The sequence below is a fragment of the Pseudorasbora parva genome, chromosome 14, assembly GCF_024679245.1.
Source record: "Pseudorasbora parva isolate DD20220531a chromosome 14, ASM2467924v1, whole genome shotgun sequence".
Classification (NCBI taxonomy): domain Eukaryota; kingdom Metazoa; phylum Chordata; class Actinopteri; order Cypriniformes; family Gobionidae; genus Pseudorasbora; species Pseudorasbora parva.
The window spans coordinates 24,288,098-24,312,645 of record NC_090185.1 but is presented as its reverse complement, the minus strand read 5'-3'; the positions used below and the strand labels follow the sequence as shown (position 1 = coordinate 24,312,645).

The 24,548-nt window shown below is 38.7% G+C and overlaps 2 protein-coding genes across 2 annotated transcripts in view; both read right to left on the bottom strand.

Moving 5' to 3' along the window:
* Nucleotides 1-1,189: 1,189 nt before the first annotated feature.
* cimap1d (CIMAP1 family member D) lies at nt 1,190-4,707 on the bottom strand. The gene is made up of 4 exons (XM_067415978.1): nt 4,503-4,707; nt 3,212-3,322; nt 1,940-2,053; nt 1,190-1,788 (listed from the first exon to the last, which is right to left on the bottom strand). The coding sequence occupies exons 1-4, from the start codon at nt 4,549-4,551 to the stop codon at nt 1,310-1,312; spliced, it is 753 nt and encodes a 250-aa protein (XP_067272079.1). The 5' UTR covers nt 4,552-4,707; the 3' UTR covers nt 1,190-1,309.
* A 4,937-nt stretch (nt 4,708-9,644) lies between these two features.
* cpamd8 (C3 and PZP like alpha-2-macroglobulin domain containing 8) overlaps nt 9,645-24,548 on the bottom strand; it is a 41,939-nt gene continuing 27,035 nt past the window's right edge. Inside the window, exons 29-43 of the mRNA XM_067415981.1 lie at nt 24,282-24,356; nt 23,097-23,262; nt 22,927-23,013; nt 22,712-22,848; nt 21,638-21,793; nt 21,319-21,381; nt 20,466-20,713; nt 20,288-20,375; nt 16,622-16,696; nt 16,351-16,456; nt 16,113-16,223; nt 15,818-16,030; nt 13,301-13,375; nt 11,119-11,311; nt 9,645-10,559 (exon numbers count right to left, since the gene is read on the bottom strand). Coding sequence (XP_067272082.1) covers nt 10,559; nt 11,119-11,311; nt 13,301-13,375; nt 15,818-16,030; nt 16,113-16,223; nt 16,351-16,456; nt 16,622-16,696; nt 20,288-20,375; nt 20,466-20,713; nt 21,319-21,381; nt 21,638-21,793; nt 22,712-22,848; nt 22,927-23,013; nt 23,097-23,262; nt 24,282-24,356 — 1,794 coding nt within the window. The 3' untranslated portion in view covers nt 9,645-10,558. The remainder of the gene's footprint in view (nt 10,560-11,118; nt 11,312-13,300; nt 13,376-15,817; nt 16,031-16,112; nt 16,224-16,350; nt 16,457-16,621; nt 16,697-20,287; nt 20,376-20,465; nt 20,714-21,318; nt 21,382-21,637; nt 21,794-22,711; nt 22,849-22,926; nt 23,014-23,096; nt 23,263-24,281; nt 24,357-24,548) is intronic.

The following is a 24,548-nucleotide window of genomic DNA, read 5'->3' as shown; positions in this document are numbered from 1 at the left end:
GTAGTATTTACATATACAGCCTTCAAAATGGACCATTTGTGAGCAGAAATTGCAGTTACTACAGTTTTACTGAATTGCAAAAAAAGATGTTTTTAATTTGATGATTAGGCTACTATCAAAGCATGGATTTGATGTGAACAATCTATATGATATTCACATATCCAGTTTGTAGAGTGAAATCTATCAGCCCTACAATTAAAGTGAAATAATATTTAAACCTTTAACATTTTATATCACAATTGTGACTTCTTGCAAGTTTAATCTCTTACAGAGAAAAAAAGTCTGAATTTCAGGAAATTCTAAAAAGGAAAAAAAGACAGAATATCAAGTTTACATCCTGCAATTTTCTTTTGATAAAGGGATAGCTGTAGGTCGGAGTAATGGGGTGGTGCCATGCCATTATAAAGTCACTTTGTAGGCCAACCAGCAGTTAGCTCATTAGGCTTTTGGATTTATCACTAAAACACAAGCTTTGTGATCAACAAAAGGTGATGATACTTGCATGTTTTGTCCATCAAGATAATTATCACATGAACACAACTTTTATGAATTTTGAAGTTTAAATGCAGTGACCAGAAGTAAAAAGCTAAAGGTAGACTATAAAGGAGCTACACCACGGTCGCTCAACCGTGATTCATCACTGTTTCCAACAACTCTTAGTTTTTACCTAAAAACATTTCCCCAGAATGTTTGAGTTAGACTAGTTTATAAGAGCATAATTATGAGCATAATGAGGCTGTAAAAGCGGACTGATTTGACCTTTTTGACATGAAGGCGTTTAATCTCTCCGACAGCCTCTGTAGTCCAATTTTTAGCCACTTGTTATTAACCACCTTTTTTCAAGATATGTAACAGCTTCAAATAATCACGAGTGGGTGTAATACTGATGTATTTTCAGTCACAGAATAAAACGTGAAAGTGTCTCGAGCTTGTGTTCACCACAGACCTTATTTTAGCCATTTAAGCAAAATCCCATAAAAAAACAAAACATTGACTTCGGAACGATGGAAACCGGAAGTGCTAAAATGCTTACTCGCTTCCACGTTTTGGTCTACAAAGTGATGTCATACCTGCACCACTCTATGGGCGTGCCAAAAGGTGAATTGCTAAAACAAAAACTAACCCCTAACCCTATCCCCCACACCCTGACAGATAGCTTTCACGAATGATAAGCTTTCACCAATGATAAAGACCTTTCTCTGCATCCCTTACCTTTCAGCACGCCCATTACCCCAAACTGCAGATACCCACACTTGCTTTGTGCCACCAGGTAGGCTCTGTCCACAAAACACCTCATCGCTGATGAGTACTAATCTACCACTAAAGGGGTCACAAACTCTGAGTGCCTAACCCCTAAAGAGAAAGCAGGAGGTCTGGGCTTGTGCACTGTCACTTTTTCTGGGTTATGACTTCCAGGGCCTGGTACTAGCGTGGATTCCCTGGCAGCAGTGTGTCTGCCCAGCATAGAGAACGCAGGCTGCCTCGGGAGGTAGACACTGGGATCTGTGCGGTTATATCTACCAGGACCGGGAGTCTTAGATAAGTCCTCGGCAGGACCTCCACATTTGCTTCGCCCAGAGATGGTGTAACTGGCACTGGATGTTTTGGTCAGGATGTGGGAGCCCATGAGAGAAGGGAGGGTGTATTTGTTCGGGGCGGGCACGGCGTCCACAGTGCGATACTGAGTACGGCAGCCCATGGTGTGGGATGGTGGTTTGCGATGGGTGCTGCACAGAGGGGCTTTCTCAGGGCTGTATGCTCCGGGTCCAGGGGTGGAGAAAGTTCCTGCTGCAATTATCAGATACAACAAGAGTTAGGAACTGTCAAACTCAGTCGATTCCAGCTAAGTGTTTCCTGGTGGTTTCGACATGAAGTGGATCAGTCGACCAGTGAATAACTAACCGTTTCAACAGAATGACACAATGAATAACCGACTTACCTCGACTCTCCATCCTGCCATGTATGGAATAGGCAGGAGTGCCGTCTCTTCCAAAGCGGGTCAGTCTGGCATCAATATGATATTTAGGCCCTGGACTACAGTCAATGCTGTGCACTGTACAATCAAAGCAGAATAAACAGCATTACATCACGGAAAGAAACTGTCACACTTTACATCACAGTATTTGTGTTACTGAATATGAAAGTAAACTGTAATACACAAGGATTACATGTATTTAAATTGAAATGCAATTGTTTTGTTAAATATGCTACATGTATGTTTTTATCACATGCAATGAAATGTTACAGAATTGTATAGCTAATGCCTAAAAGTATTAAATATAAAATGTCACAGATCCTAGATGTACAACATGCTGTACTATAATGCAAAATAATAAAGAAGCTAAGAGTTTATGAAATGCCTAAAGTGATTAAGGAAATAAAAAGTGGTGCACCATTTGAAGTATGTACTTAAATTTGTTATATTTAAATGATTCAATTAGCATGAAGTATTTACCATACTTGGGGTAAAAGGCCTTTCTTTAACTTCCTTCGCGACATGATTTTTAATCAAAACAAACATAATGTACTGTGTGTGTGTGTGTGTTTACTTATCACTATTAAATAAAAGGTATAATAAACATTTTAATACAGTTTGCAGCCACAAAAAAAATGCCTTAAGGCAAAATTCTACAAATAATAATGTGAAATAAAAATAATAAAATATGGAAAAATGATGTTGGTACTAATGTATTAGCAAAAGTACACAGCAATGATTAAAAAAATGGAAATTTCAGCAGCTGACTGTCTCCCTCTAATGGTGACATTAGCTAAATACAGTATTATGAACTTTATGATTTAAGTTTATCCAAAAAGGAAAATTCTTTCTATATACGGATTATATATGGATTAATTTTACAATCTCTTTATAAACTTTTTTTGAGGCGTCAAAATGGTAGTTGCATAGCTGTCAATGGAGGAACAGAAATCTCTCAGTCAGATCTTAATTTGTGTTACGAAGATGAACAAAAGTCTTAGGGGTTTGGAATGACATGAGGGTGAGTAAATGATGACAGAATTTTCATTTTGGGTTGAGCTATCCCTTTAAGTGAAAATGTTAACATGGATGATTTGGAAACGTGCCTGGTGTAAAATGAGCTAAAAGGGTTTTATAAAAAAACAGAGCTCCACTTGTTATATTTGTGTTATTCTCTGTTAAAGTAACTTATTTCCCTGCTAACTATTTCACTGGCTAAAGTCATTACAAACTCACTATTGTTACTCATTCTGCCATGGAAGGAGAAGGCAGGACTCGTTGTCTTGGTGAAATCGTGGCCTACAAAGCCAATAGCTGGTGGAAGGATGTATCGTCCGGGCCCAGGCCCTGTAGACAAGATTGGAAAAAACAGCCGTGACAAACACTGTATTCATGTGTGCGCACGACATATGCACAGCCCTACTTATGTAAGTAATGAGAAATATGCAGTGATGCATTTTTTGGCTGGCAGTTTTGGCAGAATATTTTAGGGAGATCCACACCCATTAGATGCAACCCAGCAGGAATGTGATCTCAGCGCAGTGGCGTGATGGTTTTTCCTGGAGTGGTGGACAGACAATGCCTGTGGCTATCTTCTCTGATACTACCAGGGGAATGCCGTGACATCAGCCTACAAATGTTTGTGTGCATGAGAAGGGCTACTGGAAGCACAGAACATTCTTTACCATTTACTTGATGTTTTGTCAGGCATGCGGCAAGGGCACAGAGTTATCGTAACCTCCCTGAAAGTTTGACCTTTGAAGGAAAAAGTAACTCCCTCCTTTTAAATGAAAATGTTAAGGCCCTGCTGAATAATAAAAACTAATAAAACCAGCTTAGCTGGTCTTCCAGGCTGATTTTAGAGGGGTTTGGACACTTTTTTAGCCGACCAGGCTGGGTTTAGTGTCACAAAATACGAGAGAGAGAGAGAGAGAGAGAGAGAGAGAGAGAGAGAGAGAGAGAGAGAGAGAGAGTCCTAAAGCTTTAAACAGAATCAGTAGCCTACACGACAGTGGGATAACAGGCCAAAAGAAATACCTGCGTTTAAAGATATTATTGTGGAATGTTCTTATTCAACACATTTAGGCAATACAAAAATAACAAGATATTAGTAAATATTGAGAACTCTCTATGTTTGGACGCAATGCTGCCAGTAACTTTATCTATTTTTGCTCCGCCAACGAAAATAGTTCCAAGTAGACTCAGCATCCTATTAAGTTCTGATGAATGAACCAGTTTGTTATAATTATTTTATGATTTACTTATAAAAAGTAAATTGTTTTTTTTAATTTCAACATTTTTATTTTAACCTGCAGAGAGAATCGCTGAAAATGCACCCTAATAATTGCACAGATTAACAGTTTAGCTAGCGGAGTAATACAAACTGCGAAAAGTCCCAGTTCGCTTTGGTTGTCCAATTTAATTTGACGTCACTCACGTCACGCGAGGCATTCATTTTACATTGAAGGTAAGATTATTACATAGCACTTAGCAAATAGTCTATAAAAATATGCACTAAATAGCTCACCTTTTTCTCTGCCAGCAATAACCGGGCGCTTCCTCTCCGTTTCACTCATAGTCACGATAACATCTGAGACTTTACCATTTAAGTTACTTCGAGAAATCTATGTTGTCATTAGCTGTAAAAGTGGGCAGACTCAGAGGTCTATCAAATCTCGATGCCAAACTTTTCCATCAAATATAAGTAAACAGAGCTCAAGGACGAGCAATTAAATAAGGTATTAACATTAACGCCAGAATTTGCTAACGTTAAGTTACATGCAAAAACCTCAAGTAGGTGTAACGTTAGATCTTCAGAACACAATCAAAGCTGCGCTGATAGTTAGTACGACCTCTTCATTTTAATCTTCCTAGCTTTACTAAATCAGATGTCCTCTGTTTACAGCTGGAAATTCTGCTTTCTGACCTCTTGACAAGTCCAGGCAAGTTCTCCACCGTCCACCATCTGATAAGATCAAAACCGAAGCTGCCCAAGTGGAAACGGATGCTTTGGAGTAATCTTCATTCAACCTGACCGACTCAATCAGGGGCTGACTAACCCATTAAAAATACAAATGCCTATGGGAGACAAGGTGTCATCACTTGAATTCATTGGCATGTAACACTATCTCCATCAGGTAATCCCTCCCCTCATTTACCCTTTCTCTTTCATGCTTTTCGCTGTTCATCAGAGCAGAGACAGACCATCAGCAAGCATGGGTCACCAGGGAGACCAGCTGCTGGGGGCCCCCCTGCAAAGCTGCAGAGAGGGCCCTCAGAAACAGAGAAGCTAGGGACATCTGAAGAAACATCTAAAAGAGTATGTACCACTATATTCCAGTCTACCCAACTGAAATGTATTGCATAATATCCAGTGAGTGCTTTTAAAATCGCAGGAAGTGGAAGTTGGAGGTATGTTAGGCAAACATGTCTTTTACTGACCAGCAAACAAACATTAAACATTAACCATGCTGTCTGATGCTGTGGTAACTGGAGATGGATATTAACATAGGCAAACTCTCAAAAGCTGACCCAGCAGACACAGAAACACCAAGGTCAATGTTTCAAAGTTTCAGAGAGCTTTCAAGAAGCTGAAGCACTTCACCAGGGACAACATATTCACACATACTTTGTAACTTTAACCCAATGTATGTGCTTTTAAGCCTCATCCCCACTTTGTAACAAATCATTCCCTCGCGGGTCAAAGTGACCTGAAGCCCTAAAATTATACTTGTCCAGAAAACTTATGTCCTTTCATTTTGATTATATGTATTTTATTTTTTGGAGATGTTTTATTTTATTTACCCTTAAATTACTAGATTTGATTAATAAATAATAATTTAAGCACACTCTTAAAACTTAAATTCAAAATAACTCACCATTATTAGGAGCACCTGTTTAATTTCTCATTAATGCAATTATTTAATTAACCAATCACATGGCAGTTGCTTCAGTGCATTTAGGGGTGTGGTCCTGGTCAAGACAATCTCCTGAACTCCAAACTGAATGTCAGAATGGGAAAGAAAGATGATTTTGAGCGTGGCATGGTTGTTGGTGCCAGATGGGCCAGTCTGAGTATTTCACAATCTGCTCAATTACTGGGATTTTCACGCACAACCATTTCTAGGGTTTGCAATGAATGGTGTGAAAAGGGAAAAACATCCAGTATGCGGCAGTCATGTGGGCGAAAATGCCTTGTTGATGCTCGAGGTCAGAGGAGAATGGGCCGACTGATTAAAGCTGACAGAAGAGCAACTTTGACTGAAATAACCACTCGTTACAAACAAGGTATGCAGCAAAGCATTTGTGAAGCCACAACACGCACAACCTAGTGTTGCTAGGCAACGTGGGGTAGATGACGCTGGCGTTGTCTGTTCTCCGCTTCTCCACCCACAAATCATGTTAACTGTACAGCTAGATTTAGATTTTATTTTCTTATGTTTGTGACTAGTCTAACAGTCAGAACTACGATTGGGACTGTTGCTGATTGCTGGCAGCCAGTGAGAGGACGTTGTTCGCCTTTTTTTTTTTCACCGCTTCTCTGCTATTTTTGTTTGAATTGTTGCGGTTGGTTTTGGTTTGAAGAACATTTCATGTTACTCGCTGCAGCTGCTCTCTCTTCTGGGGGTGTTCACTGGTGGTCTCCTCGGGCTTGAACTGCATGGTGGCTGAAGTTTTGTGCCGGGCTAGCGTCCTCAGCGGCCGGCATTTCTAAAGAATGCTTCCAGCACCTTGTTGAATCAATGCCATGTTGAATTAAGGCAGTTCTGAAGGCGAAGGGGGGTCAAACACAGTATTAGTTTGTTGTTCCTTAAAATCCTTGAGGTGAGTGTATGACATTATATTTTATGGCTATTGTCACTAGATTGCCTTATAGGGCTATATGGAGCAAATGAGCTGTTCCACGCTTGGGTCCTAAGTCAGTTCTCGAGTTTCTTCAGAATGCTTTCAGATACACATGAAGACATTATAAAATATTTTTTTTGGTTTTAATTTTGAGAATACTTTTTTTTTTAATGAGAGACCAAGGATGAGAATGATTTGATTCATTATGAGCACGTGCCTTGAATTTTGTTATGGTTGTGTTTGCCCACAAGGTGACAAGATTAAGATATTCACACAACTCACACAACAAGTTTAAACAAGCGCACCATTTTTTGGAGAGTAATTGTGCAGACAATGGACAAAAATGAATCTTTTTAGTGTGCTTTAGTGTTTGTGTCCGTACACACTATCAAATTGTGTATACTTTGAAATGCTACGCGTTTCAAATTTCTTGATATAACAGATTGTGAGAAATGTTTTGAAAACCCTCCCAAAAATAGTCCAACATACTATGATTTGGTATGCACTATTCCTAATTATATAGATCAGACAGTATGCAAACTGAAATTCAAGCATAGCAAAAAGAAAGCTTTCACACAATACAGATTGCATATAAAGTTTATTCTCATTGACCAACCCAAATGTGTATTTTCAAAATTCACATGGGCCACTTTGAAAATCTGCATTTCTGCATAGATTTTTGGGGAATTTAAAGGGATAGTTCACTCAAAAATAAAAAATTTACACGTATCTGCTTACCCCCATATGGAATTACCTTTGTCTCAATAAAACTGAATGAAACTTTATAAAACTGAACGAAACGTTTTCAGAAACTATCAAAAATATGCCATTACAAGAGAAGAAAAACTTAATTCAGTCGTACAAATGTAACAGGATAATCAGTATGCTTCATTCTTTGTTAATGTTTTTCAAAGGTTCCTTTCCGCAACGTGGATTGTGAATGCATTGCCAAAGATTTCGCTTACGTTTCTCAGTTTTTCGTTTGCTGTTTTGACACGAACCTCTCGTGGGGGCGGGCTTAACAGTGATCTACTCTGGATAAAGTGCTTTTGATGGAAAGTTCGTAAAGATGAGCTCTCAGGAGAGACATGGAGCTGCTTCATCTTCATCATCTTTACCCGCTTGTTCTTCAAGGCAGCAATAAGTTTGTGTTATTTAAGTAACCAATAATATCGATAAAAGTATCCATGTACAGTGTGCAACACATTTCGTTGTGGGTTATTGATATACATAGGCGCAATTTGCAGGTGGGACATGTCCCCACCACTTTTTGAAACATTGAAACATCTTGTTGCATGGATAAACCTAACTAATACAAACAAAACATCTCTAGTTAACTAGAAGAGCATCATTTCAATCGTTTGTTATATAACAGGCGATCTGGCGCTCAGTGGCGCGTGCATGTGCAGTCTACACAAAGACGATCGAGCGATTTAATCGCTTAATGCCATTGCAGAGACTTTCTATTTGTTCCGGTGAAATCATAAAAAATAAAATGCATTTAAAAAACTGTCCCTGCTCTTGATATACAACCACTGATGATATTCAGTATAGATGAAAGAATTAAACATGAGGTTTATATTAGCTAACAAATGAACTATTGAATTGATTTCTGGACATCTTAATATATATCTCTCTCCCCCCACCCCCCCCCCCCCCCACCCCCACCCATGTCCCACCAACTTTTTAAAACAAAGTTATGCCACTGTTGATATACATACGTTTTTAAATAATTCATATGTCAAATAAAGCCAGAACTTTTATCGATCTTTATGATGAAGATGAAGCCGCTCCATGTTTCTCCTGAGAGCTCATCTTTACGAACTAATACAAAGCACCGCGAGATCATTCCCCCTGTCCATCAAAAGCTCTTTATCCAATCAGAGTAGAGCACTGTTAAGCCCGCCCCCACGAGAGGTTCGTGTCAAAACAGCAAACGAAAAACTGAGAAACGCAAGCGAAATCTTTGGCAATGCATTCACAATCCACTATTTGCGAAAACGAATCTTTGAAAAACATTAACAAAGAATGAAGCATGCTGAATATCCTGTTACATTTGTGCGACTGAGTTAATTTTTTTTTTCATTTTCAATGTGTTTTTCTTCTTTTGTAATGGCATATTTTTGATAGTTTCTGAAAAAGTTTCGTTCAGTTCTATAAAGTTTCGTTCAGTTTTATTGAGACAAAGGTAATTCCATACCCTCAGGGCATCCAAGATATAGGTGACTTTGTTTTTTCAGTAGAATAAAAATGAAGATTTTTAACTCCAACCGTTGCAGTCTGTCAGTCGTATAATGCATGTGAATTGTAACACATGAGTATGAGATCTTTGAGATAAAAAAAAAAAAAAAAAACACATGCACATACAAATCCATATTAAACCCTGTGGCTCGTGTTGACACATTAATGTCTTAAGGCACAAACCGAACAGTATTTATATAATTTTTTACCTCTAATGCATCTAATGTCCAACAGCCTTAAACGCGCAATGATTGAGGTCAATATACACGATCTGCCATGGAGATACGCGCGAGATCACTTCCGCCGCACTTCCGCCGTAAACTACGGCATATCATGTACATTGACCTCACTTACAGGAAGCGATCGTGTGCTGAAGGCTGTTGGGCATATATATATAAATACGGTTCGGTTTCTTGCACAAACCGATCGTTTTGTGTCTTAAGACATCAATGTGCCGCCATGAACCGCAGGGTTTAATATGGATTTCCATGTGTGTGTTTTTTTACTCGCATAGCTCTCACACTCTCGCATTATACAACTGACAGACTGCAACGGTTGGAGTTAAAAACCTTAATTTGTGTTCTACTGAAAAAACAGACACGTATATCTTGGATGCCCTTGGGGTAAGGAGATTTTTATTTTTGGTTAACTATCCCTTTAAATATGTTAAAGTAAATGATGTTAAACAGTCCTTGAGAGTAATACATTCTTATTGATACCTGAATGCATAATCAAATTGACCAATATATTAACTTAATGATCACAGAGGCATTTTGTTTAATGTTCTGCGGGTGCAGATTTCGTGTGGGCCTGACGATTTTTATTTAGTATGGCACTTTAGTCAAAATAGCTTATATTCTGTACAAATCATATTCCAGTTTATGTAACAGTTTGTTTTCTCTGATTCAAAGACTAGTTTAGCATTAGGTGACTGGGAAAGAAGCTTATTTATCAGCTGCAGTCTCCTCTCCGGTGAATAAACCAGATATCAATAAGTAAAAAATTGTAGCTACACACCGTAATGCACCTTAATTTTGTAAGAAAGACCTGTTCTGGAAATGCACTTTTGATTAAAGCACATTTAAAGGGCCGTAAAACCACCAGATTGTGTTCAGAAAAAAAGAGAGAAATATGAAACCGAACCATACGAAACAAAGGCACTAGCCACAAATAAATACCACCGATAGAAAACAAAAACAATAAAATATTTGATTTTTAGGTGAATTATACTTACAAACATAAATACTGGACTATTAAAACTAGATTACAAGAGGAATACAGGGAGACGTCATACCATCACTAAACGTAAAGAGCTATGGAAATTAATTTAAAAACAAGAGTACTGATATTATTTCTCTTTCCAAACACACACATACACACGCAGAGCTGTCATCTCTCCGGGTACACCTCTCCTTTCCAGCTCTTCTTTCACACAAACATATTCACAGAGAATGTACAATGTGGAGCTCTCGCATTTGCTGCTGGTGGCCAAAGGTCTCTGTTGTAGAGGAGGCAGAAAAACAGACAAAAGTTGCTTAAAATAAACTTAAATAATGTTTTACATGGGCAAGCCATTTAAAGGGATAGTTACCAAAAAAGAAAATTACCACCTGATTTACTCACCCTCCATCCTAGGTGTATATGATATTCTACTTTCAGACTAACACATAGTTATATTAAAAAATGCCCGGGCTAAGCTTTATAACGGCAGTGAATGGCAGCCCAAAATTTGATGCCCAAAAAGGAGCATCTATCCATTATAAAAGTAATCCACACATATTCAACTTATGAAAAAAGCATTACTGGTGTGATGTGACGTCGGACGTAGCGTAAGCATTTTGATTTATCAATACCCCAGAGCCCTGTGGAGCACTTTCACTATGGATGGATGCACTTTTTTTACTGCCATTATAAAGCTTGAATTAGCTAGGACACTTTAAAAAAAAATTGTATTCGTCTGAAAGAAATAAAGTCATGTACACCTAGGATGGCTTGAGGGTTAGTAAATCATGGGATAATTTTTGGGTGAACTATCCCTTAAAGGAATTGTATCTCACCATCGCTCAGGTGAGTCCTTTGTGTCCACTGTGAGGATATGTCCACCCAGAAGTTGTGCGGTGTCTTCCGCCTCCTCTACCTCTTCTATAGGCACTAACTTCTCCTCACTCTCTGGTGAAAAGCTGTCCGTGTCAGGGTCATACTCGTAAGAATAGTAGGACACTTCAGCCATAGAGCCTGGCTCCTCCCCTCCTATGAAATAAAAGCAGTCCATCACATTTCAGAACAATGTGCTGTCTTTGACAAAAGCATTGTTTGATTTATTGGTTGTTATACAGTATTTTATTTATGGAACTCAAAAATATCATGGCTGTGGTGTCTCTCAAGTGTATGTTTTTGACCCGCTTTTCTTTTTTCTAAAAATATGTTTCTACAATTAAATATATTAAAAATATTAGTTTTTATTAATAACTGCTAAAATACAATTGCAGTTAGCTAAAATATATTTTGGAAGACAACAGGACAGAGAAAGTGCATTTACTAAATGACCAGTAGAGGGCAATCCTTGCATATACCTGTGTGCGTGTGTGCGTGTGTGCGTGTGTGCGTGTGTGCATGTGTGCGTGTGTCCGTGTGTGCGTGTGTGTGTGTCTATTACTGTCATATGTTTCAATAGACCAAGTATTTTAATGCATCTCTAATGTTAGGAATTCATAGCTTGGGTGTCTCAACTCATTTATCTTTCCACAGAGAATGTTTGCTGGACTTTAACACTTAAATGAGATACTTAAAACAAATTAAAAAAAGTTAAATCCCAGCTTATAGGCTTCTGTCAACACAGCTGCTCAGCACCACTTAATCATCAAGGATAATAAATGTCTTGCTTGCAGTTTGGAATTATACCTGAAATTGAAGGCTACTCATTTCCATGTTATCCTTTAACAATAATATAACATTCATCATACACATACCTAAAACTAAGGTAACAGAAAAGTAGAATACATTTTTTTTTTTTATTTCACGTGCTTATCCGTCTTTTCACATCTTTTTGAGATTTAGTCAGGACATCACTGCAAGTCATGATTGTGTGAAAAACATCTTCCATCTAAGACTAAGCTAAATCCGTGTCTAGAAAATGTTCTCACAGATTTTCAAAACACGTATTTCTGCTACGCAGGTGACTTTTCCCAAACATATTTACAAATGACAAATCCAAGAAAGTCACCTCAAGCATTAATAGACAAACAAACTTGGTAATTACCTCGAGCAAAAAAACAAAAAATGAACTAAATTCTCATAAACATTTAAACAGGTGGCATCCAGGTAAAATAAAAACAAAATAAAAGCAGGCCAAAACCATAACCTTGAGGAACCCCAACAACCACAGCCCTATAGACACATTTTCTCGGCCCAAACACAACACAGGGCAAGTCTTAACAGCTCTACAAGAGACTGTCTAATCAGTCTGGGAGTTTTCCAGAGGACACAGACGCACATACCTACACAAACACACACACACACACACACACACACACACACACACGCACACGCAGTGTGCATGTAATATTATGAGCACTTCTAACTTGCCTTAAGTACTAATTTTGCTACTTAAATGGTTGTAATGTTTTTTCTTATCAAATTACCTCTAATGAGGGTACATACACTACAAACATGTACTTTTGTCCTGTTTTCCAATAAAAATAGCTAAACAACATACATTTTCTTGGGAAGCAAGCATTATTGTGACTTAGTTTTCATAGAATATATCTTGAATTAATTATATATATATTTAGAGTGCAATGTTTTCCCATTTCATTGCTATCCAATGAGGATATTTAAGTCAAGAATATGAAGGATATAAATCCTGCTAAAAAACACTTAAGCAGGTTCCAGGGGCTATTTGGAAAGATTTTGCTTTGTTAAATCTGTAAGATGCAAGTTCTCATAAAATTCCCACAAATGATTTAAATCAAACCAAGCTAACTTTTGCTCACAGTTAATGGTGTTTGAACTGGCCAACCCTTATACAGGAGGGTGCGAGTTGAGCCACAGGAGGCTGGGATGAGAATTATCCGAGCATTAATGTAGTCTGGGCTGACATGCAGGCCTGTGCACGCATGTAGCTTCTGATTGTTGAACTCTTCAACACCTGCCCATGTGTGGCACATGCTCACACCTGCAGGGCACTGACGCAGATGTGTTCAAAAAAAAGTAGAAGAGAGGAAGAGGAGTAGATGATACCTGCAGGAATGAGTACAGGTTCCTGTTCTGGTTCTTCTCCTGTAGCACTTTCTCGCTCTTCTATGCCCACCCCCACTGTAAAGTGATGGTACATACATAAACAGGTCAGACAAATGTTCATTGCAGTAATTTACATTAATTAGATAAATTATTAGCTCAGTGTTTCATATCTGGTTTCCAGTTCCAGGTGTAGAATCATTTGTTTGCACTTGTGATGCCACTTAGTTTCATATTTTGATGTCTATTGGAATGATATTGAGACATCATTTTCAACTAAAATCAAGATCCAAAATAATTAAATGTAAGAAATAAAACACAAAAATTAGCTTCAAAGAACCCTATGTTAATTTTCTCACAATGTTTTGATAACATTTAACCAACAACAACAAAATGGTAATAAAAATATGTATGAAAATTCAGTATGTTTACTGAAAAATGGTGACTTCTAGGAAACAGATTTAGGGACAACAATTTGACCCGATTCACAAAAATGAAATCACAATGAGTAACAAATCTGAATTTTGAATAAAGTGCATTAACAATCATGAAATTAATTTAATGACAGTCTTTAAAAACAAAAATCATGATGCCAAAATAAATAAATAAATACATTGTTGCTTGAATTTAACCAGTTAAATAATTTTGTGTATATATATTTGTGCGCAAAAAACAACAACTAAATAACGACTTCTATAGTGATGGGCTGATTTCAAAACAAAGTTTCGAACAGTCATGAATCGGTGTATCGATTCATGATTTGGATCACGTGTCAAACTGCTGGAATCACGTGACATTGGCGATCTGAATCATGAATCGATACACCGATTCATAACATTCGATTTTTTTTGTTGTTGAAATAAGCCATCACTATACAAGTCGTTATTTTAATTTTTTTTGCGCAGAAACTATTCTCGTCGCTTCATAAAATGATTGTAGAGCCACTGTAGTGAGATGGGCTTTGTAACAGCGTCTTTAGTGCCTTTTATGGGTCTTGAGAGAGGAAATGACATTGATGTCAATGAAGGCCTTTCTGAGCCATCGGATTTCAGCAAAAATATCTTCATCAGTGTTCTGAAGATGAACTGAGATCTTACGGGTGTCGAACGACATTAGGGTAAATAATTAATGACTGAATTTTGATTTTTGGGTGAACTAACCATTTAAAATTAACCTAATGACACAATCTTTAGGAAAATGTGTGCCAAAAAATGTTTTAATCTTGAAAATAAATCACTATTTACAGTGTTGCTTACATTTTACATGTAAAATTGTTTAAAATCATTTTACCCATGTATTTTTTAATAAAACATTTTAATCTAGGAACATTTTTTAATGAAGTGAAAATAGTAAATACCCACAGAATTTGTGTAAAAGTAGACTAAGATTAAGAAGGCCAAAACTAATTCTAATTTAGGGCCTATAAACCTGCAGCATTGCACAGCTCCCACAACTTTGAACAATATTCTCTTGATCAAAATCAGGGCACCTGCAAATAAAACAGCCCCGCAGCCCTACACGGTACCGCGGCCTACCACATTGGCACAAATTTCCCACGTAACCTTTTTTGTGTCCCCTTCCCGATGGCGGTCCTCTGTAAAACAAGAAACCCCTTTGTTGTTGGTCCGCGCGTCGGAAAGGAATGTGACAGGATTTTTCTAACCCTCTGCCCCCCTTTCTTTTCACTGTTAAAGGGCCTCGGACAAAAGCGCTCTGTCATTTGGGAACCCTGTAATACATCATATACTGGTGGTGTATATGAGAGTATGTATGTGTTTATATCTGCAAATGCAGCACCTGAACAGCTGTTCCTACCAAAGCAGGTACACACACCTCAGTCTTTCTTGGTTGCAAAAGCAGGGGTTTGATTCCTCAAATCGGGCCTGTCTGGACATGGATAATTGCAAAGCGCTGAAAACACTTTGATTGTCTTTGATGCGCAAGTGGATGAGGCTTTAATCTCGCCTGTGATATGAAAAAAAAAACCAGCAACCAGATGTCAAGTGGCAAGATGCAAATCTCAACAGGAGACCAAAATGACTCTCTAGAAGCTCTGATCCAGGAACCGGATTCACAAAACCTTCTTTAAAAGAAAATAGATTTTCCTCTTATTTTAACTTAAGAATGAAGTTAAGAATATTTTGATTCCCCCAAAAATTCTTAGCTTCTTTCTTAATAAGAGTTTCTTGAATCCGGCCCCTAGGTCGAAGGTATCTTTGCCCGAAACATCTGCGATTGTCCTTGCACATGTCAGTGCCTGTGTGTGTATCTGAAAGTCCTGCAAATGAACCTCTTAAAAGGAAGGAAACATGTCTCTAATTATGCAACGAGGATGACTTCATCTAAGAGTGTCTTGAGAGGTTAGCACCTGGTTCAGGATCACATGGCATAAATTAGTTTTGTAATGAAGCGGTACAAGTTTAGAAAGCTTATGTGGTTAGGATGCGCAAAAAGTGGGGATTTCTTATCTTATCTAAACACATCTAGGCTATAAATTCACAGGTAGGTGGCAGAACTTACTCTGTGGGCAGTGGCTGAAGGGCATCTGCTCTATCCGTGTGCTGTTTCTGCAGGCGGACACCTCCATCTGACACTGATTCTGGTAGATCTGGCCGTCAGAACCACACACCGGCTCGCCGTCATATCCGCAGTCACGATAACATGTACAGCGCTCGTAGTGTTCCTCCTCTGGACAGTCAAAAATGTTATTGCACTGGCCACCTTGGACAAAGCCTGGAGGGGGAGAGTGAAAGAGTCTTTCACTGTCAAGTACAGTATGTGATAGAAGTAGATATACAGGAAAAGATGTACTGACCTGTCCAGTGATTGCTGGAGCTTTCCACTTCATTGCATGTGGGGCCATCACACAGTTCTCGCGCAAGTGGGCTGTTCTCGCTCACGTTGTAGAAACGAGTGGCTTCAAATGCTGTATATCAACGCACAAAGTCAATTAAGATATGTCATGTGCAAAAATCATGGAATTTAAAAGACATAGAGAGATCAAATAGAACAACGTGTGGTACCATGGTACTCTTTTGTATGTCAAAACCCACCTGGTTCATAATAGTCATAGACTTTAACTGGCACTGGAGCTGTCTTGCCCACAATATACTCCCTCACGGCGTTGAAAGCCACACAGGTCATACACTGACTGGGAATCTGCGGAAAAGACGAGACCAGCAGATTTTACAACAAAAATTCTTTAATATGCTCCCCTGACAAAACACCTGGAGTTATATGAGACTTGAACCTCAAGTCTTTAACATACAGCTCTCAAATTACGTAACAAGTGCACCAAGCTGTCATTATGCAAAATTAACTCACCTCGTCAAAGTAGAAAAGAACCTTCCGTCCGTCTACTTCATACCTCTTTAGCCCCACTCGCTTATCCAACAAGAGCTGGGAGCAAGATTAGGAAGAATGATTATTTAACACTGTATACAATGCTAACTTGCTAATGTCGTTTAACAATGTTTTTTTTCTCTAATACACATTGTTCACAATTAATCATACCCTTTTATTCAATACTTTTGGAACCTCGTTTTGCCTAGATAACAGCTCTGAGTGCAGCTTCTTCTATAATGCCTGATGAGTTTGGAGAACACCTGACAAGAGATCGGAGACCATTCCTCCTTACAGAATCTCTCCAGATCTTTCAGATTCCAAGATACAAGTTGGTGCTTCCTCTCTTCAGTTTACCCCACTCGTTTTATAGTGTTCAGATCAGGGAACTGGGATAGCCATGGCAGAAGCTTTGTTTTGTGCTCAGTTACCAATATTTGTTACCAAGTTACCAAGTTACCAAGATTTCTAGCAGAGGCGGTCAGGTTTTGATTTTTTATATTTTGCTGTTTGATAGAATCCATGATGCCATGTGTCTGAATAAGATTAGGCACATGACATTAAAGGGGGGATGAATTGAGAAAGCAACTTTCCCTAGAGCATTTGATATATAAAAGATCATGGTAATATAAGAATATCCTGTAAGTTTCCGAGCTGAAAACTTCCTTGTTAGTCAAAGAAAAGCTTTTATAGACACCAGGCCCAGAAAACGAGGCTCTCAAATCAATGACGTATTAGAAGGGGGAAACGCCGCCTCTACAGATAGATGTGTACGCCTGCTTCTGTAGCCCCGCCCACCGACTCGTGGAGCTAAACTGATCGTGTTACCGAGCAATAAACAAGCCGAAGATAGCAAGATAATCGCTTGAAAACAAGACACAAGTCGACATAGGATTTGCAGACATATTGAGATTGAAACACAATGCTGTGCCTTCTATACGACAGGAATGGTGCCGCACACTTATGTGTGTAAAAGGTGTTTTTTATATGTGGTAGTATTGCATTGTTACAGATAGCTTGTGTGTACACTAACAGAAAATACCTTAGCACGCTGTCACAGGCTGGAAAATCCCTTATTTGTTGGTTCATTGCAATTCGGGATCAGAACAGATCAGATCGGATATGTTATGGGCCAGGGGGCTCGTAAAGCCCAACGTCCCAGGGCTGTGTTTTCCACACTAAAACGTAAGCACGCCGGCAGGCCGGTGAATCTTAAATAGTGAAATAACATTAATTTCTTCATCTTCGTTGTAAATGTTCACTCTCTTGACTTGATATTTGAAGAGCACTGGCGCTTATGTGTGTGTGGTTCTCGCTTATATCCCCTGATCGGGCGGGCCAAGTAATAAAAAATAAATCAATCGTGGGTGGATCATTGTGTTTGTGACCATAGAACGTTTGAAAAGTTACGGACACAACTGAAACTTCAGATGGGATCTCGTTCTGTGGTCAGGTGAAAAAAATAGCTTTTTGTCAGCAAACACTCAAAATGGGTTTGGTACACACAGGGATAAAAATTACCCTATGTGTGAAGTGAAATATACTGGATCTTAAGTGTTGTGGGCCTATTTTCATGCATCTTATTCAGATACATGGCATCATGGATTCTATTAAACAGCAACAGACAAAACATTCAGACCTGACTATCCTAGCTAGAAATCATATAATTGGCCACGGTTGGATCTTCCAACAGGCCAGTGATCAGTTGTATAATAATTGTGAGCAATGTGTATTAGAGGAAAAACATTTATTTTAATAAGATTTACCCCCATTTAAAATTCTTATTCTCCAATGAAAGGTTTGATTTTTAGATTTTTTTTAAAACAAAGGATCAAAAGGATTAACAACACATTTTCACAGCCTTCTTTGGTCATATTTACCAATGATATGAATAATTTTGAGCACAACTGTAGGTACCAGTTGTAAAATTCTGAAGTAAACAAAGTCTACCAAAAATATGAAGTATTGTAATCATAAACACACTGGTATGTGAAATATATATTTAAATATATATATGAAAATATTTACAGTTTACTACGTATTTTTCATCTAGTTATTTACCTATAGCGGTACATTTTAGAGCCTGTTTAGCATCCTAACATCCTTCATCCTATGTGTGTGTGAGTGAGAAAGAGAAAGGTGGCGAGCACTTGGACACAGTTAATGAGAGGCCCAATGTGAGCTGGCGCCACAAGGACACGTTCGAACATAAACACGCATACACAAACATACACAGTATGACTGGAGCCCCGAATAAATGACCAAGAGTGATTTCATTTGTCCAAAAGCCACAGCAGAGAGCTTGATTTCAGAAAAAGCCTTGCTTGTTAACGCTGCCAAAATAAAAATCTAAAAAAGGAAACTTGTTGCTTTATGGACCAGAGATTGTTGTCGTAATTGCGACATTTATATCACTGTTCATTGTAAAAAGTATTGATTTTCACTGTGGAATATATGAGAAGCAAACAATCTTCCAAGCATGTCCTCCCCCTTACTATAAATTAAGACAATGAGACATGACGGTGTAAGCAATCTCGCTTCCCATAGCGAAACGAGGAATGTGAACAGCCGGGGTCGTGCAATAAACATAGAGCCAGCCAGAGGTGGCTGTGTAAAGCCAGCTCGTTACTGGCTAATGGCGCTAATGAGACAAGTTCCACCGCGGTGAACGTCGGAGTCAGCTCACGTTATACGGCTCCCGAGGTAGCGTCGGTTTACTAGCGTGGAGGACATGAGGCCTGGGACCTATAACATGACTAATGAGGGACAATCAGTTGACTGGGGACAACGGTGGTGACCTAAACCAACCTCCATTTAACCACATACCCCCAGCTGAAGGAGGAGATGGGGCTGGTTGACCCCCCCTGAGCATTTCCTGTTCTGGGCTGCTGTTGTGGACATTACGGTCCTGTGGAGGGTCTGTAAGCCCAGCTGGAGCTTCATGACCCTCACACTCGATTGTGGCCAGAAACTTTTATGAACCAATAATATTTACAAAACGCACTCATATAACTGTCTTCATCCTCAGCATGTAATGCAGTTATAAAATATACTTGTACTAAATATAAATTATATTCATGTTAATTATTAGCCAGAATTGTCAATAAAATAAAAACGCAACAGCCATTATTATTATTATATCCTACCTAAATTCCATTTAATATATAATTATTTTGATCCATAATATAAGAAATTCTGATATTTTCTGGACTTTGAATATAAAATTTATATTATAATTATTTTGGATAATAAGTATATTTGATGAATGTATGACTTATAAATTAAGAATATAACAATATTTATTTAAAATATAATTTCACCAAATATGAATGACTGTTCTTCTGTATGAGTTTATGTTTATGTGTGTGTTGGTGAGAGAGTGAAAGAGACTGATAAATTCTGCGCCATACTGCCTCCTTTGAAATGGCCTCCAGATGTAAACTCTGTCCATCTGCCAGGAGAACACATGCAGAGAAGGAGAAAGAAAGGGGAAAAGAGCAAGAGAAATGCACTTTCCTATTATAGAGACACCTTGTCAATATTGTGTCCTTATTACCTGCCTTAAATCATGTGAAATGTGAGTGTGACTGGATGGGAAGTTGTAGGAGAGAGAGAAAGTAGAACAATTTTAAAAAAGAGAAATCTCACCCTCTCCAAACTCTCAATATCCGCACGGAAGCCAGATAACAGAGGGACTTCTAGGACAGCCATGTTGGATGAGCCAGCGTGCAGCCACCTGAAGAAGTACAGGGGGAGCTGAAGTGTAGGATCAATCTCTAAATAGACTTCAAAATGCATCAAATTCTTCTTTTATCAAAGTTGTTACCTGGTGCAAACCTCCAAAGTAACACTGTAGTCCAGGTGGTCTTTATGGGCTGCGGGGTCTTCATCGTCTACAGGAGCCCTTCGCTGACGACTCCGCTCTGATCGGTTATCAGCACGAGAGCGGGAGCGAGGAGACATGTGTCGTGAGGACGGCAAGATGTGCTGTTCCTGTCTGGGTTCCTTGAGGTCGACTTTCAGCTGAAAGGCTGGCTTAGACACTGGATCAGGCACATTATAGGAGACATCAATCTGGGGATGCAGACAAGCATATGATCAGTACCAAGAGGTCAGAGCACCATGGCTTTTCCTTGCACCCCATTACATTTTATTGGCAACCACGAGTAAAGTTGTACGTTTGGCCTCCTAAAATTTTAGGTTTCATTCATGTCTGTAGCACAATTTGTTTAATTACATGCCAAAGTTTAACATTTCGTGTAAGGGATTTTGTTAGGAACTATTTGTTTGCACACAGATGAAAGATAATCTTAAAACTTCCATAGTTTAGTCCAAACAATCTGAGAACAGAACGTTCTAGGACAAGATGCTGACGTGGTTCTAGTTGCTTCTGTGGCTTATAATGGGTGTATTGTTTCTAAGAGATTCTAAATTGAGTCCATCCTATCTAGGGGGTAAATCACAGGAGAAAGAACATACCTCTGGCAAACAATTACGTAAATTTTACTAGATCGTTCCATTCTAAAGGCAGGAATGTGAACATTAGTACTGAATTTCCTCTGGAAAGAGAACTGGCTGTCGCCACAGAGGGATTCGCCTTTAGAAGAGGAGGAGAAGGACGAAGAGTACAACTGTTTATCCGTATAGAGAATGTGGAATGGGTTTGCCAGAAACAGTACCTGCATTAGACAGCAGCCTTCTCCTTTAGCGCTGACAAACAGTCCCGTTGGAATGCTGGGTATCTGTACAAAGAGAGTGAGAGAATGCAAGACTTATCAATCAGATTACCGGCACAGGCATAAGCAAATACATTAACCGACTGGCCCCAGTCCAACATCCAAATTACACGCATTTAAACTGACACTGCTAATCACAAGATGGGGTGATGTGCCAAGCAGATGCTGAGAGGAGGGGCGTATCAAGTTCAGGCCCTCACTGAAAATACCTCTCTGACAGTAGAATGTAGAGATGTCAGTAGTGTTTGTGGAGGATTTTTACCGCAGCTTTTTGTAGAATCTTCTTATTGTCCCACTGAAGCTCAAAAGTTTCTTGGAAATCCAGATTAGTGGAAGCCAGAGATATGGTGAGATTGACCCCACCCACATATGAGAGGATTGCATATTCAGACAGGGCTTGCAATGCCACACAAGTATCCTGTTTTTGAATTTAAAAAAAAGAAAAGAAACCAAGTTTAATAAAGTGTTTTCTAGTGTATTATTACTTGTATCCTAAAGAGTAGTATACTATAGAGCGGCGTAGGTATGACATCACTTTGTAGGTGGAAGCGAGGTAACATTTTAGCACAATTAAAGTCGATGGGTTTTTGAATGGGATCTTGGTTAAATGGCTAAAATAAGGTCTGTGGTGAACACAAGCTCAAAACATTTAGACGTTTTAATCTGTGACATAAAATACATCAGTATTACCCCACTTGTGATAATTTGAAGCTGTTACGTGTCTTGAGAAAGGCGGTTGCTAACAAGTGCTAAATGGGATTACAGAGGCTGTCGGGGAGATTAAACACTCCTTATGCTCACAATTGTGCTCTTATAAACTAGTCTGACTCAAACATTCTGGGAAAATGTCTTTAGGTAAAAACTGAAAGAGTTGTTGATAGTCAAGCAACCGTGGTGTAGTTCCTTTATAGCATAAATATAGCTTTTAACTTCGTGTGACTGCATTTAGGCTTCATAATTCCTAAAAGTTGCAAAAATGATCTTTGCAGATCACAAAACATGCAAGTATCATAAACTTCTGTTGATCACATAGCTTGTTTTTTGCGATAATCCAAAAGCTGTCGAGGGAACCAGTAATGCTAACTGCTGGTTCGTCTACAAAGTGACATCATAATGGCACCGGTCTATAACAAATAAAGCCATTTTTGGATTGAATGATTGCACTGTGGTATACATCATTTGCACATTTTAGCAAATCTAGTAGATTGTTGGGGGTAAACAGAATTTTCTCATACTGTGGATTGTATAGATACTGCACAATAAATAGAAATAGTATACAAACATAACAAAGCCCAATAATCTTATAAAGGACTGAAAAATAAATCCGATTTGTCACCTGAGTTGAGGAAAAACCTCCCAGGGCATTCCTTTGTTTTGACAGCCATTTAACTACAGGTAGGGCCGATGCCACGTCACCCAGAAGTGTGTAGGTGAGTAGGCCATAAGCTGTCATCTCAACTTCAGCTGACACAACTAAAAAGCAGAGAAAAACAAGTTTAATATATTGAAAATCGTTGGTGAGTTGATTGGTTAATTGACAGACAGACATACCTGATTGGGAGAGGCCATCGCTGAAGCCCATGAATGTGTCCTCATCAGTTACAGTGCTGCCAGTAAGACTCCAATGAGTGAAACCATCTGCAAAGATAGCAAAACATTTGGAATCAGCAACATGCTAATCGCAACCAATAACTGTCTTTTAATACACCTTGATAAATTACCTTGGGTGATGGCCATGTGGTTAAGTCTCCTCAAAGCCAATGGAGCATAAGGACTGCGAAGTAAAGTGAGTGCATATGCGGACAGAGCAGTAGTATACGGGTCGTCAGCAGAGTATGTGTTGCTTTCCAAAAACGCCTTGGCTTTAGCCACAGAAATCTTCTCTTCCTGAATAAAAACACCATTCAGAATAATTCATTAGCTGCTGATAATATAGTTTAATAAGTGTATCTGAACATTTTTCTGAGGTGTAGAGAACAATTACCAAACAATGTCAAGACATAGCTTTGCTTTTACACAGCAAACAGGTGTTTCTTAGGCTAATTTTCAAAATACCTTCAGTGCAAATCCATTTAAATCCTTCAGCTTTTTCTTCCAAAGAAATGTACAACCTCGCTAATGATCTTTCATCTGTTTAGCATCAGTCGACTGACTTTTATCTGTACCATATGTCCCTTTTTCTCATGGAACCTGGACGCTAGCCCTGAGCAGGCATGCACGCTAATCTGACCGGTATTCTTTTCATCAAGTTGATTTTGAGAGTGAGAGAAGTGGATCTTTGAAGTGAATCATTTTGTCTGTACTTGAAAGGCTACAATGCCACACATTATCAACGCGACACTTTAGAGGGCAGATGGGAAAGACTTGTCTCTAATCTTCAGCGGGAAGTTATGAGGTGCTGTTTTGTTAATGAAAACTCATATTGTACAAATGGGGCAGTCAAACAATTAAAATATTTAAATCATGATTAACTTCAGGATGCAAGTCTAATCAGCGGCAATTATTTGCACGCAATCATACATTTGACAGCCCTAATTCATATTCAGCAAGTTGCTTTTTTAATGACAATGAACGTATATATACAATGAAATTGCAACATGGTCAGGTTGCATTTAATGGAACTGTCAAATCTCTTAACTTTAAAGAAAGGAATGTAAGCAGCAAATGTCAAAATAATTCCATTGTCTCTGCATGTTCTTATCATAAATCTTTTAGATTTAGACAGCAAGCTTTCATATTAGATTACCTATCACAAGGCTGAAAGAAATACTGTTGATTCTCTGCCAGCACATCCATCACCTTACAACGGATCCCGGAAATTTGTGTGAAAAGGTTGTCTAAGAGACCGCACTGAGAGGTAGTTTAACAAGATGTGGGAGATAAACAAGATGTGGGAGATCTCTCACCTCGGTTGTAATCCCAGTTTCCATAAGAGCTGCCACCACATAAGCAGTCAGGGCGATCTTTCCATGAATCCCACCCTTAAAAGGAATAGGACAGAGCAACTTTCACCAGAGTGATGATAAATACCACTTCTATCCAAGCTTCCTCAGTTTGATGAGAACTTGCAAACCTAAGGGCTATTTGCTTAATTATACAATGTTCTGAGACAACTAAACTGTTTTTTAAATAGTTCTTCTAGGACTTAACATATCTTGGTTTAAGCTAAACTT